The sequence below is a fragment of the Stegodyphus dumicola genome, chromosome 7 (genome assembly GCF_044657685.1).
Source record: "Stegodyphus dumicola isolate Sdum_Otavi_A_Nest chromosome 7, ASM4465768v1".
Taxonomy (NCBI): Eukaryota; Metazoa; Arthropoda; class Arachnida; order Araneae; family Eresidae; genus Stegodyphus; species Stegodyphus dumicola.
In genome coordinates this window covers 158,591,675-158,611,461 of record NC_140774.1, presented here as the reverse complement: position 1 = coordinate 158,611,461, position 19,787 = coordinate 158,591,675, and the positions used below count along the sequence as shown (strand labels likewise).

The 19,787-nt window shown below is 29.4% G+C and overlaps 2 protein-coding genes across 2 annotated transcripts in view; one reads left to right on the top strand and one right to left on the bottom strand.

Moving 5' to 3' along the window:
• Window positions 1-12,801, top strand: part of Nep3 (M13 family metallopeptidase neprilysin 3) — a 169,666-nt gene extending 156,865 nt beyond the window's left edge. Inside the window, exon 20 of the transcript XR_015042219.1 lies at window positions 12,392-12,801. The gene's annotated coding sequence lies outside the window, so the exon portion shown is untranslated. The remainder of the gene's footprint in view (window positions 1-12,391) is intronic.
• Window positions 6,113-19,787, bottom strand: part of LOC118198408 (uncharacterized) — a 109,814-nt gene continuing 96,139 nt past the window's right edge. Inside the window, exons 10-16 of the mRNA XM_035370074.2 lie at window positions 18,748-18,913; window positions 17,623-17,702; window positions 17,399-17,521; window positions 15,751-15,871; window positions 13,885-14,071; window positions 9,497-9,639; window positions 6,113-8,310 (exon numbers count right to left, since the gene is read on the bottom strand). Coding sequence (XP_035225965.1) covers window positions 8,071-8,310; window positions 9,497-9,639; window positions 13,885-14,071; window positions 15,751-15,871; window positions 17,399-17,521; window positions 17,623-17,702; window positions 18,748-18,913 — 1,060 coding nt within the window. The 3' untranslated portion in view covers window positions 6,113-8,070. The remainder of the gene's footprint in view (window positions 8,311-9,496; window positions 9,640-13,884; window positions 14,072-15,750; window positions 15,872-17,398; window positions 17,522-17,622; window positions 17,703-18,747; window positions 18,914-19,787) is intronic.

Below are 19,787 nucleotides of genomic sequence, written 5' to 3'. Positions count from 1 at the left end.
TCCATAAATTAAGGATAATTCTGAGTCACGCGGAAATCGAACTCTAAAATAAATATATCACCTGTAAAATCACTACACACATCTTCAAGAATCATATGCAAATTTCAGGAAGTAACCAGATGACGCCGATGGTACGTCATAATGACGAGAGTGTAAGAGAGTGATATATAAGGAATACAGGCAAAGAAGTAAAATTGTTTGCAGGCGCTTTATAAGCATTTCAGTGCAATAACCCAATAGTTATGACACAAAGGAGGCATTTGGATAATTTTTTATGTGGTAGAATTATCGGCCGTCTGGAATGTGGGCGTATCCAACTGGAAGTATCAGACGAACTTGAAATTGCCCAGAGTGTCATCTCCAGACTTTGGCAACGATTCCAAGATGATGGTAATGTGAGTAGACGTTACAGCACAGGTCGCCCCAGAGTTACAACGCCGAATGAGGACCGGTATTTGGCAGTTACTGCCAAAAGAAACAGGCGGAGCACAGCCTCAGACCTGTCTCGTCAGCTCTGTTCAGCCACTGGTACGACAATTTCAAGGCAGACCGTGTACAGACGCTTAGGGCAGATTGGTCTATATGCTCGTAGACCTGTCAGATGCGTTCCACTTACTGCAACTCACCTGCGGTTAGCCTGGAGGAGAGAGCATACATTGTGGACACCGCAACAGTGGGCTTGTGTGATGCTTTCCGACGAGTCCAGGTTTAGCTTGCAGTCTGATTCTCGCCGGACTTTCATATGAAGAGCTCCAGGTACCCGTTACTACATTACAAGAAACAACATTGAACGACACCGTTACGGTGGTGCAGGAGTGTTCGTTTGGGGTGGAATTATTCTGGTTTCCAGAACTGACCTGCATGTTCAAATTGGAACCATGACAAGCCAAATCTATCGGAACGTCATTCTGGAACAACATGTACGTTTGTTTCGGGGCGCCATGGGCGCACAATGTGTGTTTATGGATGACAACGCCCGTCCTCACCGTGCAAACATCGTAAGGGAATGCCTTTAATCGGAGGCTATCACCCGTATGGACTGGCCAGCATTCTCACCGGACTTGAATCCAGTAGAGCACGTGTGGGACATGCTTGACCGACGAGTTGCAGCCCGTCAACCTCTTCCTACATGTCTACCGGAACTTCGGAGAGCATTGATTTTTGAGTGGTGTAATATCCCCCAAGATCAGATCGATAATTTGATACTCAGCATGCCTAGGCGTTGTACGGACTGTATTGTATCGCCTGGGAGACATACAATGTATTAACAATCATACCAACCATGTAATATTGTTTTTTTTGTAAATAAGTTTTTTTGTAATTTGCTCCAGGGATACAAAATCGCTAATTTTTGTAATAATATCAAACATATAGCATCTTTTTTTGCTCTTTACCTTTTGTTTAATAAATAAGCTTTACAAATAAGTTAAATTTGTTTTGCTTCTAACTCTTCCTTTGCCTGATTTTGCATTATCCTTAATTTATGGACATGAGTGTAGCTTGCCAATCGGGAGTAACATGAAAGCTACGGCGCCAATAATTGAATTGCTGTTATGGTACGCTGTTTCTAAACTTAGATGGTCATTCCTTAATTAAACATAATTGATTCGTAACTTCTACTAGAGCTGACGGTAAGAATTGAAGTGCAAATAAATAATATCGTGTGCAATCTTGATTAATATAAAATTAGAAATATTTGCATTCAGACAGAAAGTTTTTTGAAATATTTGCAATTACTTTATAAGAAGGATTTATTAATAACCGTAGTAATTACTTATTTTATTACTGATTAGGATTCAGTTCTTGACAATTACATTCTAAATTAGAATTTTAAGGATATAATGAAAATACGCTACGCACAAAAATACATTTTAGGATAAAAAATGAGTTGATTTTTTATGCGTTAAAACTTCTTAAATTCATTTAATAAACATCGTATCCTTGTTGTTAATTGAATCCAGAATGTTGTGTGTCGTTTATACGATTATTCTTACTTGTCCACAGAAGCTGCTGACTTATCCAGCCATTAATTAGCTGCAGATCATTTCTACATAACCATTGAACTTCCACTAATTCAGTCTCTAGAGGGTTGTATGTTTATATCATAATTTGACTTATATAAATGAATATTCGAAATCTTATGTTTCTATAAAAATATGCTGTGCTTTAAAAATATGGATGACAGTATCAGCCGCTCTTTAAGCCACTTCATAAGCGACAACTTGTTTAGAAATAAATTATGCATTTAATGTCATAAAATATTTTCGTAAAATTCAAATAAACAGCAAACGAAAATTCTCAGTTTTAGACAATTCGATTTAAACGAAGTTAAAGTAAAGTAGGAGACGATAAAACGCCGAAGATAAAAATTTACTCTTACAAATATTTTTTAAAAAAAAGGAAGAAAGAGAGAAATAAAAAAAAAAAAAAGTTAAAAATTTGAATAATATCTATAATTTAAAAAAATAGCTTTTCATATAGTATTAATAAATATTTATTACGCATCATTGAGGGAAAAAAATTCATATAATTAATTCTCCGTAAAATTTTACTTGAAATTTAAGGTAAAAAAATAGCTGTGGTAGTTCACTGAAACAAAAAACCAGAAACCACATTTGGCGTTATTATCGCTCAAAAAAAAAAAAAAAAAAAGATGCCAAATTTCAAAACGCGAAAATATGTAAATTCGTGTATATCTTAGTAAATTTTGAATAAAAAAGTCTAATTTTTTGCAAGTATGCTTAGAAATACACCTATTTTAAGATGATGGTAAAAATTTTATAGGTTATAACGCAAATTTTTTTCGAAAAATTTATAAAAATTATTTAAAAATAGAAATTTAAAAAATAAAACTAAAAAAATGGGTAAATTTTATTTGAAATGAACCTAAATTTCGAAATGTGAAAGGAAAAATAATAAAAGTTTAATAAAAAAAGATATATTAATAAATATTTGCCAAATTCAATTAACATTGAGGAGCTAAAATTTTGAGAGCCAATATTTTAAGAACTATTCGTACGATTTTTACAAAACTTGGTATTCTGGTATACTTTGAATCGTAGAATCGAAATATGGGGAAAAAAATTGGTATGTTATTTCAGAAAAAGCCCGATTTTGTGTCAAAATATCTATGTTAGAATAGCGCTATATATAAATCTAATATATATCCTAAGTCGCGCTTTCGAGACATGAAAAACGCAGTTTGAATTTTGTCAATCGGCCCCGTAGAACGGGAGACATAGCACTGTCCCATTTTTTTTTTTTTTTTTTTTGGCAGTGTACATATATTTATTTTATGAATGAAGTACAACTTCATTTACTTTAAGATGTCTTAAAATAAATGAATGTCTTTGTTTTATGTAAATAAATAACTAAATTATGCACATTTAAGTGTGTTTTTTGCTTTACGGTTTTACATAGCAAAATCCAAGATTTTGATTTACACGGTTTTGTGCAGAACCTATCTTCCATATAAATCGAGGGATAGGTGTACAGGGATATAAATATATTGAAACTCTGCAGTATAAAAAAGTTATTTTAAGTTTATAGTTTAATCCTTTCCGGCACGCTACTCTTTAAAGTTGGAATTTTACCAAAAAAATTTGTAGGCAGTCTATTTAGGCCTCGGAAAGTATGCAGCTATAATTTTACAAAGATTGCACAAACCGTTTCCATATTGTGGGTGTGTCCGAAGCAAACACATTGAGCTGCACAAGTTGCAATAGGTGAGCATTGCTGTGAAGCACGTATTACAGTAAAATAATTTGTCTATGATTTAAAAACAGTAGAATCTGATCTCTGTAGCATAACCCAGGGTGCACCACGGGAAGGCCTACCACTCTACACTCCCCCAAAAAAGGAAACTCTCATTGCTTCGGCAATGCTGAGGCCTCTCCGAGCCATTTACAAAATTTTAAAATTTATAAGAAAAATAATTAAAATACTATAAAATTTACAATTAATTATTGACTAGAAAAAATAATTATTAAATATATATATATACAAATAAAAATCTACAGAAATCAAAACTAAGCAAACTACGCATGATGATAGCAAGAGAAAAAAGGGAAATCAAATAGCTGAAATAGCTCTCGCTGAAAATCAAATAGCTAAGTGAAAACAAAGCACCGGGGTTTTCAAAACCAAAAATAGTAAAGAATAAAAACAAATATAAATAAAGCTTCGTTCTCAGCCTCCCCTGTGTTTAAAGCACGAGACCAGATTCTGTGACTCACTCCCACGTGACAGGCACTACCAGTACAGTGTATTCAGTCCAAACACACCATACATAGAAGGCTTTTCTATACGCAATGTTTCAAAGATGAAAATTAAAAGTACTAATACAGAATATGCAGATTAGCATACGAAAAACAAAATTATATAAAGATTTTTTTTTCATTGATATTCTTTATATTTTAAAAAAAAATCTGAATCATTTCTTTGAAGAATCAGTGTCTTTAAAAACAGAATACAGTCAAAAGTCGTTAATCCGGACTCGTCGGGACTTCGGCGATTCCGGATTATCGATTTTTCCGGATTATAGATCATCAGTTTAAATCTGGTAAAATGGCATGCAGAAATTATAAAAGTAAAAATATGAAACCGTAATTTACGAAATAAAGAACAATTATGATCTAAAGGGTATCAAAATTTACAAAAAAAAAAAAAGCTTAATATTTATTTGTTTACTTTATTAAACATTTCCTTCAATGTAAGTTGTTTCAGTTGCTTCGTTTTTTATGCGATAATACTTTCTCTTTAGTTTTATTAAACAGACATAATTTCTTGTTTAGTTACAAAGTTCCGCTGTTCAAGTCCTGTAATTGCTGTGTCGAGAATACCGACCAATTTGTCAATAGAAATTTTTTTGTTTTCAATAACCTATGTCACTTTCTTCGCTATCGGAAGCGAATTATAATGACGAGGCATTTGATTTAAATCATATCAAAGACGGAGTACATCGAGATGAAATACTACATTGAGTAATCAATTATAAGCCAAATAAAATAAAAACATCTGCCCTTAAGATAAGGATAGTGCTGACAAATCAACTTCCAATTCATTGCACGCGGCTGCGGCGTTAAAGATAAACAAAGTTTAGATAAACAAACGTTAAAGTTTATATAAACAAAGAATATGCCTTTATCCATTTTTTGCAGCAATTCCATTTTTTTGTTTAATGGATTCCGAAAGATACTTTCGCTTTGTATATCCTTTACATATTAGTAAATATATATCGGAAATTCTATTTGACATAATCGAAAGTTCAAGCTTACTTTTATAAAATTGCTCTAACAGTCTGCAAAAATTAATAATCCGGATCCAATTCAAAGATTAAGGAACAACGCAATCTGCAACATTAACTGAAATAGATAATTAGATTATTTTAGCTTAGCTTATCCCGTCCGTTACACATTAAACGCGCATTCGTAAACGTATTTTGCGCACGCGCACGCGCGAATTCGCAGCGGTAAAGGTCTTACGCGCATGCGTCAACGCGACGCATGCGCAGAAAGATTGTAGCTTTGATGTCCGGATTATAGATCATTCCGGATTATGGGTGTCCGAATTAACGACTTTTGACTGTATACCTCAACATTAATGATTTGCTTGTGCAGTGCTGCCATCTATTATTCATAAAAGATATTAAAAGTAAGCATTAGTGTAGTTTTCGTGATATTTATCGATTATTTTCAGTGTCTAAAGAGGGAATATTTTTGGTGTGTTCACACCGAACACACTGCGCCGGAAAGAGTTAATAATCGCTTGCTGCTACAGAAACAACGCAATGCCAAAATTAAATTCATAAAAATCTCCTTACTGCTTGCAAAAAAGCAAAGTTAATAATATAATTTTTCTCATCTTTTTAAAGCATATTCTATGAGAACTCTTATTATATATCTTAATTTGCACTGAAAAAAATTTTTTACCTCTATTTTTCAGGTGAAAATTTTAATGGTACAGAATGCTTATTATTTTTAATGTAGGTATGTTAATTTTCACCTGATGCTGCAGAAATAATAAAGCTGTATATTTAAAATAATAAAGCTCTATAAAGCTAGATATATTACCATATTTACTCGCACATTTTCCGTTCTTTTTTTTTTTTTTTTTTTTTTTTTTTACTAATTTTATGAAAACAGAGAGGGGAAAATTATGGGAAAAATGAAATCTGAAAGGATTTGGTTATTGCTGCTGGAACTGCTATCTATGTCATCTGGTACAGTTTGCAAGTCGACACCATCATAACCAGTGTTCCAACACGTAGGACCATCATGAACATTAGATATCCCCATTTTCTTGAAGCTCTTCATTGTTATTACTTCATCAATCAGAGCCCATGCATACAAAATCCACAAAGAAATTAATTAGTGATATGAAAACAATCACTGCAAGGATCAATGCACTTTAAAACATATGGAAGCTTGCTTTCTGAATGCCTTGCGGAAGGGCAAAATTTTGAGAATACTTAAAAAATCTTCAGATAAATTATTATTTATTATTTGTTTATTTTGTGAGACATTGTCTTGAAATATTTTATTGTCACTATCAATTATAATAATATATATTGTCTTAAAATATTTGATAAAAGTGCAACTATAATACAATATAACAACATTTCTTTATTCTGAGACACTTTTAAAACATTTGATAACTGTTATGGTACATGATAGAAAACAATTAAAATATTCCATAACAATATTTTCATTTATGTAATAAATTTACATAATGTTTCATTATTTAGAGTAATAATAAAAATATTCCATATATACTAAGTGGTGATTTATGGAAAAAATAACATATCAAAAGTAAGTAATACATGTAGATCATGAAAACGAAAATGAATGATGAGATGTCATCAATGAAAATGTTCCTTTCATAAAAATATCTGAGATGAATTTATGAATTTAAATGAATATGTATAAACAAAAGAATATAAATTTAACATTTCAAAAAGTTGAATGGAAAGCATTAGTACCATATGTTTTCAGATTAAGTAGGTAATAATCCTTTACATTCTTGAATATATTCAACTGAAATAACATACAAGATAGAACATCACATTTTTCTTAAGTGAAAATGATATGTTCATTTGGTCACAAAATAATATGATAGCAATATCACATTAAATTATTTCTCATAATTATGAACTTGTTATGTTGTGAACAGAGCCATAGCTGGGGTTTTCAGCACCCATGGACAACTGAAGATTTGGTGCCCCTTTCTGCATGCCAAGAATGGAAAACATTTTATTCTAAAATTTTGTAACATCAACTTGATGCCCACTGGATGCTGTGCCCAGGGACAGATGTCCTTCCTTGCCATACCCTAGCTATGCCACTGGTTGTGAGATGCTTTGAGACAGTACACCACAGCTCTATACCTTAAGTAGAAGTTCTGTGAAAGCTTCCCTGATAAAAATTACACCATGGATACTCACCATTAATTGCTAAAATTTGAATTAATATTTCTATTAAAATTTTTATTCTCAGCTAATTAAAATGACACAATTAATTTTCAAGTTTCTTTTGTTTCATCTGAAAGTTATTTACATTTCAAGCATTTTTAATAAAATGCACAACAAAGTAATGCTTAAACTTATTTTCTAAAATCCTTGATTAGTCTTTGAATTTAATCTTAAAATTGTTTCTTGAATAAAGATTGAATTATTAACTACATTTTTATTGAATGCTTTCTTCTGCTTTTGTAAATTTAATCTGGACAGTCGCTTCATTAGCATTTTAGAAAACTCTAATGATACAGCCCTAAAATAAAATTATATATATGTCATAAATGAGAAAAATAACACAGCATTTTAAATAAATTCTTTAGAAACAGAATTGCACTAAAATATGTAAAAAAAAAATTACCACCTGTTTAGAAATATATCATTTAAAATATTCAGCATAACATATTTTGGGAATAAAATTGTGAATTAAATTCATTTGGGAAATCACATTAGTAAACTATAGAAAAATCTGTACAAAAACTGTGACTTCTAGAAAATGTAACTGTTAATCCCAAAAAAAGTGGTATTGAATATAATGTCCTATTTAATTTATTATATGCCTAGGATGTGAATTTATCTGACCTCCTTCGCATCAAAACAACAGAATCTTTTAATTCAGGGTGTTCAGGATGTTGCCAGTTATTGTGATGATTTGAAAAAGATGCTCTTCTTTTTCTTTTATTTTGATCTAAGCATTTTGAAACAACTTTTTCCAGATTTAAAAACGGGACTTCAAAGGCTAGGGAGAAGAGAAATGCTAGTCCAAATGTTACACACAAATGCCCTAAGTATAGATAAACCTAAAATGAAAAAATATCATTAATTTATTTGTTTTTTGCATTTTTTTCTACACAATATGTAGATACAGTAGAATTTTGATAATCAATACACTCTAGCATTAAACATTATACAGATTAGTGAATTTTATGGGTTATAGGTCACGTCTTTCTGAAATTTGTTACATTATGCTCCTCCTAATTTTTACATTAAAATTGGATTGTTTGCACACAAATAACTAACTTAAACATACTCAATAATTTAATCAAGATTTATTGAATATTATAATTTTAAAGAAAAACATAGTGGAGATGTAAGATAGGTAAATTTTTTTAAAAAGTAAAAAATGCCTTTTGTAAAAATCCACTTATATAAAATTTTATGTAAAAAAAGTAAAACAAAAATTGCATATTCACCAATGAAATTACTTTCGTGCTCTTAAATGACAGAAAAGTTTAAAAACATAAACTGTTTACAAAACTCCCAACAAAAAAATAACAGTAAGGAATGCTATAAATTAATTTGCACAGTAACTCTACACTCCATGCATGTGCAAATACATTAATAATGCTACAAAAAGTGATAGAATTAAAATTATTAAAAGAAAATATTTGTTATTTTGCCATTTTCTTTACCATATTTGCCATTTTTAATGCAAAAAGTCTTCATAAGTACTGTTTTCAAGACATTTACCTTCAATGTAAACATGCTTGGTTGTTGCATAGAATGTAAATAAATCAAACCAGTTATAGCATGCATTAAAATTTAAAAGAAGCATTTGAAAAGTTGTGGACAAACTCTTGATACTTGTTGCATAACTTTAAAATTAATATCAAAAGATAGCAGAGCATGCACCAAAATGTAGACATTAAACTCAAAGAAACATTTGCTACGATTTACAATACATGTTTATCTTAAAGGGAGAATGGCACAGAAAATGCTAAATAATTTCAGAAATAAAACACATGTATTTCTTAATCAAACCAATGTTATAAATATAGTGCATTTTGTTAAAAAAAATTTTTCATATACATATAATAAAAATTGCTATTAAATTTGCCATGTTGAATATTTTGAAAATCTAAATTCTGTTTATTTACATTCAAATCTGAACACATATTTCAGGCATTCACAGATAAAGTACTCAAAGATTATTGAAATTTTACTGCCTAAATAAAGATTATAATATACAAATGATATTTTACGTACCAGAACATATTGACTAAAATAGAATGGGGCTCTCACATAACTAGCATAAAGATACATCAGTAACGGATGTATTAAATAAGCGAGGTATGAAAGCCGACTCAGAGGTATGAAGCCGTGCCATGAGAGAATATCATTTACGATACCTGAAAATCAGAAGACATAAATCAAAACAGACATTATATTTATTTTTCTCTGAATTGAATTTTTACACTATCAAAAACTTTTTTCCTAAGCTTGCAAATCTGTTACTTTTGTAATGTTTCAAAATGTTTTGCAGTAATCCTATGTTGTTTTCATGTTCTAATTATCTGACAAAACAATCAGACAACCACAGAAGGAGAAGCATGGAATTATCATTTGTATAAGGTAAACAGCATAGATTAGTTTGGAATGACACAAAGAAATAAATAAAGATATACACAGACAAATGTAGCAGATATCTGAGAATAATTTAGGAACTCTGAAAGAGGTAAATAAATAAGATGAAGTTAGGAATAAATTCAGTATGGTAACCTCGATTATCTGAAATGAGAAAAGTGTAAACTGAAAATTTTATGAGATTATTTCCAAGCTCTGTTTAGATTTTAAAAAACAAAAACATGTTGTGCATTATTAATTCCTACTACTATTAGCTCACACTCTCCCTATATCATGTTCAAATTTTCAATCATTAATAAAATACTTTTTATTAATCCACTCAAGTTCAAATATATGTTTTTAAACTTGCAGTGGATAACACTTGATGTTAATACAAACAATGTTAATAATGTTAAAAAATTAAAATAAATAAAAAATTTTAATAATGTTAATAAAAAGTAACTAAAAGAAAATTTTTCTTTGTTAACCTAAATAGGAATTGACTTATTTTTTTTAAATATTACTTGTTATTGTGCAAAAACATGTTTATTTTAGACAACATGGACATACATGAGAATTTACATGCATAGAACAGTATGTGTTTGATTAGCTTTCATGATCTAGCCCATGTGTATGACTTCTCATTTTTTACACCATTTTTATTATGCATAGTGCATTTTTATTATGCTGATTTTCAGAGTTTGTATTTAACTTGTGCTTCTTAAATATGGTTAAAAAAATCCATTATCTATTCTCAAACTTTTCCTCATATTTCCTAAGTATAATGAAATTTTTTTGGCTATTCAAGGCTAAATGTATCTTGGAATATATATTTTGGAAGAATTGTTCAGGATTGAGAATACTAATATAAAATAACAAATTCTGACAAATGATTAAATTACTGAAAACATCACAACAGGGGAAAAAAATAATGGTCTTAAGACAGATGATAGAGATGAAAAGGAAGCAAATGAAACTGAATTCTTTCTGAGGCATGCAATACATTTCAACAAACAGTATGAAAAACAAGCCAAAAGCAATTTAAAGGGTGTGCTAATTCTGCAGGCATTACATAACTTGGTAAATTCCAAACTTGAGTCATACAAAGCTACATAGCATTTAGTTTTAATATCATTTTTACATTTTGTATTATTGTACTGCACTTATATTGTGCTAATTAAATTTGAAATTAATGCAATATTTTATATTTATTTCATTATTATGACTGAAGAATGCAGTTGGATCTCAGTTCAACATTTAACAATTCTTATTTAATAAAAAGAAAGCAACTATTGCCAAAGTGATCATTTATAAGGTCATTGTTTAAAATTCTCAAGTATTTAAATCACCTCATCTGTTTTAAGTTGTTTGGATAATCAAGGTTCTATTGTAATTATTTAAATATGCCAGAAATTAAAAGAAAGTTATTTTAGTACTAGTACAAAACTTAATTGCTAAATTTATTCTGCGATTTTACATAAATCATAAATTTTCATCATTCATGTGACAACTATATCAAATTTAATTAAAATATTTTGTGTGCTTATTTTAAACCTATTAGTTTAATTTTAAATGTAGGTAGGTGTGTACTTAGGATTAAATTCATGTTCAATTAATTATATATTACAAGATAACATAAAAATTTCTTGTTGTGATTAATATAAATGTGATATTTTAATATCAATAAACATGAAGCAAACTAAATTAATGTTTATACAATCTGTATGGGCCAAAAACATTAAAGAGATGCAAATTTTATTAAGAAGCAAGCTTGAAATTTCTTTGTTATAAATATACCTCATCAAAAAATAAAGAGCATTTGATTAAAATGCTTTTATCTCTCTGACCATTTAAAATTTTCCACATTATAGCTATTTTTATGATGGACTTTTTCATATCTTTTTCTCCATTAGATTTACTGAATTAAAATTTTTTTTTCTTATTTTCCACCCCTTAAAGGGAAATGAATATAAATAGATTAATTTTACTAATTTGGTAGTTTATATTCTTTGTTGAATAAATATGTATATTGATTTGTTGGTTTGAGCCCCTTTTTTTTTTATAGTTAAATATAGTTTCAATTTCCTATACTACTTAATTCACAAAATATAAATAAAAATAAATTTACTATTGATTAGCTTATATTTTTAAAGTAAATGTTTTTTTTTTTTTTTCATTTTAGTTGCTGTTTAAAATAAAAAAAAAAAAGATTAAATAGACTATAGAAATTACTTGCCAGCAGCAATTAACTAAGATTACATCTACATATATTGATTTACATATTAGAAATATATAAACAACATATATAGATGTGCTGGATTACATGTATATAGTTCCTACCAGTTATTAAAAATCACTTCCGTTCCAAACATATTTGAGTTTTAATTTAGAAGTCAAACAACAAAAATTAGCGTTATATTTTCAAATTCACTTTTAAACATTAAAGCTCTGTAAAACAGACCAGTTTCATTTTTGTTATAAATTTTGTGTGGTTTGTATTCTTTTAGAAGATACCTTGATACTGTCATATTTTTACAGGAATGCTGCTGCCTAAGCAGTACTTTCCTCTTCGATAAAAGAGCTCTACCATGAGCATGATGATTTATGTTCTTGATGGAATTCCCATTGCAGTTGTTTTTGATGTTGAACAGAAGAGGAGTGTAACATTTGTATCCCAGAAAAACATGATATGACAGGTAGAAGGTGAAGCAGCAAGAAATACAATGTTGTTAAAACAAATAGATGGTGCTCGTGGGACTATCTTTTGACAATAAACATGGTGTTTGGGAAATCGCATTTTAACTGCTGTTTCTCTTCCACCACTTTTACCAAATATATTATAATCTTTCAGCTATTTACCCTTTACTTTCAGGCTTAAAATCATTTGATTTAGGCATATTCAACATGTTGCAAGTCACGCACACAGCAAATAAAAAATGTTTCGAACAGTAATTTGTTTAAATTAAAAATTTCTGTTGCTAGCCAGCAGATAGATTGCACTTTGTCTGTCAAGCGGACCGGTCACTTCATAATTATTATAGACTTAATCAATGTTTTTTCTCTTCTTTTTTCTTCAGCCTACATCCCCTTCCCCGTTTCAATCAGACTGATAATGCAATGAAGCATTTCCTGATGTTTTCTGAGAAAACCCTGCAAACTTAATGTGCGTATGCACTTTCATATCCTATCAGCTGCTGTTTGAGAAAGGAAATGTAGTGCTCACATTTCCTTATGGTGCTTAAGTGAAAACTGGGAAACACTTACTCAGTTACAATCAAATAACTTGTTTCCACTACCTTTAGAGGACTGCTTTTGTTAATCATAAGATAAAAAGGTATTCTGTAAAAGATATCCTGTATCTAGAAAAGGTATTCTGTTGTTCTCAATTCTAGTCCAAATAAAGAGATCTAAAGTGTCTGACAGGGACTAAGGAAGGGTATCCAACGTTTCCAGAGAGTCTAGTTTCTAACTACACTGGTTAAAATCTCTGCTAAGCCTGCTAAAATATCTGCTTATTGAAGCACTGCAAAACTGAAAGTTAAATGAATTAACTTTATCAGCTACAAACAGTTTATTCTGAATCTGAAAGATCAGTCTTTTGCCAGTTTGAAAGCAGTGGAGATGAGTTTAACAAACAGCAGTTTTCCTATCTATTAATATATATTTGTTTTAGTTTGTCAAAATTTGGACATAATAAGCAGCTGAAATTATTAGCCATTGAGTTTAATAATCAGCGGGTACTGTATATGTTGTTTAAAATTATTATTTACAGCTATATGATGAAAACTGACCTAACTGTCTTAAATAAATATTTATATAATTCCTTGGATTGGATGAGAAATTTCAGTAATTCTCAAATTGGTAAGCTGGATGATGATGATAGTAGTTTATGTTTATTTAACAATAGATATTTTTCTTAATGGCAACTGATTTTGTCCACCAACATATTTAACAGAGTTGTCTTTAAATTTTTCATAGTAAAAAAATTAAATCATTATGAAAAATCTGTATAATAATAAATATAGTAATACCTCCTCTTCCAGAATAACAAATAATAGTTAGCCATGCTATTCCTAGAGCCCAAACAGTTCTACTTGTAGTTGCATATGCAACAGACACTTCCCAGTCTGGTAAATCACCACTGTTCCAGTTCCACGTTCCATATACAACAAGTATGCAGCAAATAGTAGAAGCTGTCCAGCCACATACTTGAACACACTGGAAAGAAAAAGGAAAAGGTATAATTTAATATTTCAGAAGAAAAATTGACAGTAGCACCAAAAATCAAAGTTAAAAATTTAAGATGAAAGATAAACTAAAGTAATTGAGAAAAATGTATGTTTATATGAAACTAAAATCACCGAGAAAAAATTGTGTATGTGTGTATATATACATAAACATATATTGTATGATTTTAAATTCACTTAGTGCGAAATCAAGTTATTCTACTACTTGCGCAATTGCTGCAAAGTAAGTTAATAATAATTTATTTACTAAAGTAATATTGACTATATTATCTCCTAAGATTAATTTTAGTAGAATGATCTTAAAAGAGTGAATATATAATTTGTAAGTTCACTTTCGAAAATTGTTTTAATGTAACTTGAATGTAAATTGTTAAAAATGTTCAACGGGGACTTGAATTAAATAATGAATAACAAAATTTCAATTGTAAAAAGAAATAAATTAAAAGCAAGTAATTAAATTAAATGCAAGTAATCATTGCCAATGATCAGAAATTAGTTGACTTTTCAAGGGGAACAAACCAACTCCTATTCAATGAACAATAATTAAGAAATAAATACGAAAGTGTTTCGTCCTATACTTGAGCAATAAGGCGATGCCAATCCGGTAGTTCAAGCCAGGCCAAACATTTCCATGAATAGAAGGGATCAAGAAACAATGCAGAGAAACAAAGAACTCATTCCGATTAAGCATTTTAGCCAATTCAATTTTGAGTGAAAAGCAATTTATTGAAGGGAACTAACTTGTTCTTCTATAGAGCTTACATCTTAGCATCACCACAGTCTTCTGTCACTTTCTTGTGTATGAGTCCAGTTGAGTTGGACTTGCAAGTATTGCAACTGAAGATGCATTCAATATTCTTATTAAATCAATTTCTATCATAAATTATGACTTAATATGCAGAATGATTCTTGACAATTTTTGCTGTGGAAAGAACTTGATATCCGGTAACATATGACAAATCAATATCCAGTAAAAGAACTGTTATAAATAAGATGGAAATAAGTATAGCAATAAAGTGTTTTTCTGGTTGATAAATAATTACTCTTTGATATTGAGAACTTCAAGATCCATATGTTTACCTATGTGCTACTCATCACAACATCAAGAGCATATCCCAGTTTCCACGTTTATTTCTTTATGGATGACAGATGTAAATCTGTCTTGTTATTTGGAATGGATATTTATCAGCCATCAGCAGATGGTTAAGGATATTACTGCTCATTCTTAGAGAACATGTTGGTTGAAATGTACATGCAGAGTGAAATTATAACTCATAAGCAATTGTCTGCTAGATTACCAAATATAATTCCATAGGGCATGTAGTCATGTTAGGTGTGCTTAGGAAAAGCCTCCAGTGGGATAGTATACTGTAAGATGCTTTTTGACCTTGGGCCTTTCTTTAGTTTAGCTTTGATTTGCCTTTCTCCAGGAAATAAAAATTATTAAAAAAAATAATATCATTGCTAACATGGCCTGTTATAGTGAAGTCTGCATTGTTGAATATTGTAAGAATTCTTTGCAATTGTGTAAAATATTTGCACAAAATCATTCTACTTTCTCATTACAATTTTAATTTTATGACTAAAATAACACAATCCAAAATGGAAAAAGAATCACATCAAAAATGTTATTTTAAATTCTAAACTTACTTTTGAAATAGATATTTTTTGTTTTGCTGCTAAAAGAAAGCCAGTAGCCATTCCAATACAATACGATGCATAATGTGCATAAGGCTTATATCCCACAGTATCCAAATATTCATTAATATCTCTGAAAGATAAGATACATACAGAATATGCATATCATATTTAAAGGCCAAAATGTATATACTACATATATTAAGGTTGCTGTTTACTATCATTAAACATGAATTATAAATTTAAGTAAATTAGACCATAACAAAGTTATAATGCATTATAGGATTAAAAAGACAAATATAAAATATGGCCTATAATAATAAATAATTTAAAACAGGGAACTCTTACAATCTATGCCTAAAAAGTGTAATTATATCTAAAGAATGAACTTACAGCTTAGATCTGAAGAATCAGATAGCAAAATTATTGCATATTCTGATAATTATAAATTTATTTAAGCGGCATGACTGGCTTTATCCGGTCATGAGATATTTTGTCACCTGGGTACATATTAACTTATAATTTAAGATACTTTGCTTTCTTACATTCTTTAATATAGTAAATGTTATCTTAAAGAAACTATAAAACCTCTCTAAAATATAGTGAATCAGAGTTTTATGCAATATCTGCTTTGATCTACTATTAAATTATTCATATATAGCAAGAAGAAGTGATAAGAGTTCATCTGAACAAATGCACAAGACATTAATTAAGAATGTAAGTTTATAGAATTAGACACCAAAATAAATAATCATACAAATTTAGCTAATAAATTCTATTTAAATACAGGTCTTCATGACTGTATATAAACGGAATTTAATTTATTATTTCAATTTATTCTCTTTACAATAACCAAGAATATTTGCACTTAACTTTTGAAACACATTTAAGCCAAACTTGTTTTTTACTTCTTCCCTTCCCCATGAGAATAAATTCCCACATTCATAATCAATATTATTGCCTTGCATCATTAGATTAAGAGGATATTAGTTATCAGATTTAGAATAGAAAATATTACTTACAATATTTGGCTGCTTTAATAGTTAAATAAAACTTACATAGCATTTAGAATTTTATAGCAGCCATTAGAGAATATACGTGAAATTACACTGCAAAATTCAGAACACATCATGCATTTTTCAATTTGAATTGAGAAATGTTCAAGAATGCATGAAATACACATTTAAAAATATAACAAAAAATTCTAATATTATTTTTATCATTAAAGTATGTGCATTATTCATGTTATATATTTTTTAAAGAAATGATGATTTTTCCTTTAAAAAAATTCAATATTTGTTTTATATAAAGATTTGTCAGTATTTCAGAATCTATTTAATAGAACATAGCTGAGGAATTGCGAGAATTACCAGCAAATTTTTTTCATTACAATTTCTTAGAAATAGATATACGAGTCTGATCTACAAATCTATTTAGATTTGAAGATCTAAGAAACTTCGCTTTACAAATATGCATAATTTTTATTTGCACTAATACAAAACATTTACCATTTATACTTCCTTAAACATTAATAGTGTACAGGACAGTAACAATGAAAAGGATGAAAATTGAATATTTTCAGTCTGATAAAAGAGAGAAATGGTAACATTATTTAAAAAGAATATTTATAAATAACTAACAATAAATGCAGAAAACTTACTTTGGATCAGGAAGAGAGAAAAGTGAAACTGGTGGTAAGTTATAGATAAATGTCAGAAATCCTGTTGTAGCCATAGAACTAAAAATTCCAAGAGCAATAAACAGTAATCCCATCTTAGGATGTCTATAAAATAAACAGATTTTCATAAAGATAAGTGATTTTCCCCTCCACATAACAAGCAGACAAAAAAAAAAAAAAAAAAAAAAACTTAAATAGCTGCTTACCTGTATAAAGCTAAAATGATAACTGGAGATATTACATAAAATTGCATATCACAGGATAAAAACCAGCCATGTGGAACACACTAAAAGAAAGAGAATGGATTTATCATCCTAATATAAATATTTTAACTTTGAAATTTAAAAAAGAAACAGTAACTTATGAATTTTTTCTGCAAAGATTACATTTTTAATGGCAGTCATGTCAGTTAAATTATGTGAAAGGCCAAGTATGATAGCTGGGTGCTTCTGAATGTAAGCCAACTCAAGTATAAGGCAAAAAGTAAGATTTTGGTCCAGAAATCCAGTCAGAATTGAACACCCATATATAAGCTGAATATAAAACTGCCCTATAAATAAATCATCTCTATAACCATCCCCAATAATTGTTTAACTCAGTTAGACCAATTAGATGAGCTGAAGGTGAGTACCAAGTACTTTATTTATTCAAGAAACAGGCTTGAAGTCAGAAACACTGATCATTGAAAAAAAAAAAAAAAAAAAAAAAAAAAAAATCATTAAAAATGCTATGGACAGAACTGAAAATGATATTATCCATGAGGCTATTAACAGCATTGCTAATGGTGAAATGGATGGTGCTGACACTCAACCAGATTATCTGTTAGCAGAGAAAGACCCTAGAAAACTCTAAATTAGATACTTATGTTGGAAAATTTGATTAATGTACATAAGAATAGCTTTATTTTAATTAATTCTAATTCATTAATCATTAATCAAATTCATTAATTATCAATCATTATTCATTAATCAAATTAATAAAATGATCATTTTTGAATTATTTAGTTTGTAATACCAGATTTGATACTTAATTATCTGTCATTTTGAATTCACTGGAAGCCAGCTTAAAAGGAAAGTCAAATTAAGTAGATACTGTTTTAAATAACATTAAAAAGCACATAAAGAATAATAAAATGGTAATAAATAAAATTAAATTAAATAGCATTTCAGTTTAATCATTTTAAAGATATTTTGCACACCATTAGTGATAATAATCAAACAGAATGAAAACCAACTAGCATAACAGCACTGTCATTTGAACTTTTTGCTTTATAACACTAACTGGTATTCCACAGAGGATTTTTTAAAAGGTTAAAAAAAAAAAATGCATACTGTAATGGAAGTTGGCATAAAATTTGAAAAATAGAACAAATTTGTCCACCAGTAATTCTGACAACCCGAAACAAAAGGTTCTAAAGTCTCATTCCAAATAGGTCCACTACCAGCTAATGGCCCTAGCAAGATTACACCAGAAATCATCAGAAAAGCTGGAGTCAATCTGTTAAGAAAAAAAGAAATACCACGAGATTATATAAGTAACTATTAAAAAATTGTTTCTAACATTATTTATTAAAAATTTTCAATAAATATTCGGTAGTCAAGACATACAATAACTCAGACATACAATATTTGACACAAAAGTCTGATGTAATATAGCAATATAAATATTTAAGAGAGTGATTTGAAATTATGTGCTGTAGCATCTTTATTTTCTGAAATCTATTCTAGATATAAACTAAAAAAATATTATTACCTCTTACTTGAAATTAATTATAAAGCTGAATTAAATTAATTTTATATATGACAGATGATGACATTGATAGTTATTCCTAAGGATGGTTTGGTTTATTTGACTAACAAAAAACAAACCACTCAACGGCTATCTGCCTGTGGGGAGGGATACCTTTGTGGAGGGCTTTCTATGGGAAACTGGCATGAATGCACTTTACACATAAAACCACAAATACACCCATGCAGCCAGCCCATTCACTGGGATTCAAACCCTGGACCAAACTACCAGTGTCCATTGACTTTTACCTCTTGGCTGTTGGTGGGTCTGTTCCTTAACAAGAATTAATTAATCTTGATTCCAGTAGGTGGCAGAAAAATCAGTCTGTTATGAATATTTTTTAGGTTTCAACTGAATGTACAAAAGTGGATAAGCCTTTAGCATTGATTCTCTACATTTACTAGGGATAGGTTTCTTTTCAAATATCAACTCCTAGACAGTGAAAGCAAACAGCTGACTCCTGCTTCTTGTTTTAGGTTTTGCTTGGACTGTCAATTTCAAAATATATCAATGGAAACAAAAAAAAAAAAAAAAAAAAAAAAGAAAAGAGCTTATGTGCTATATATGTTAAGTTATATAGCAC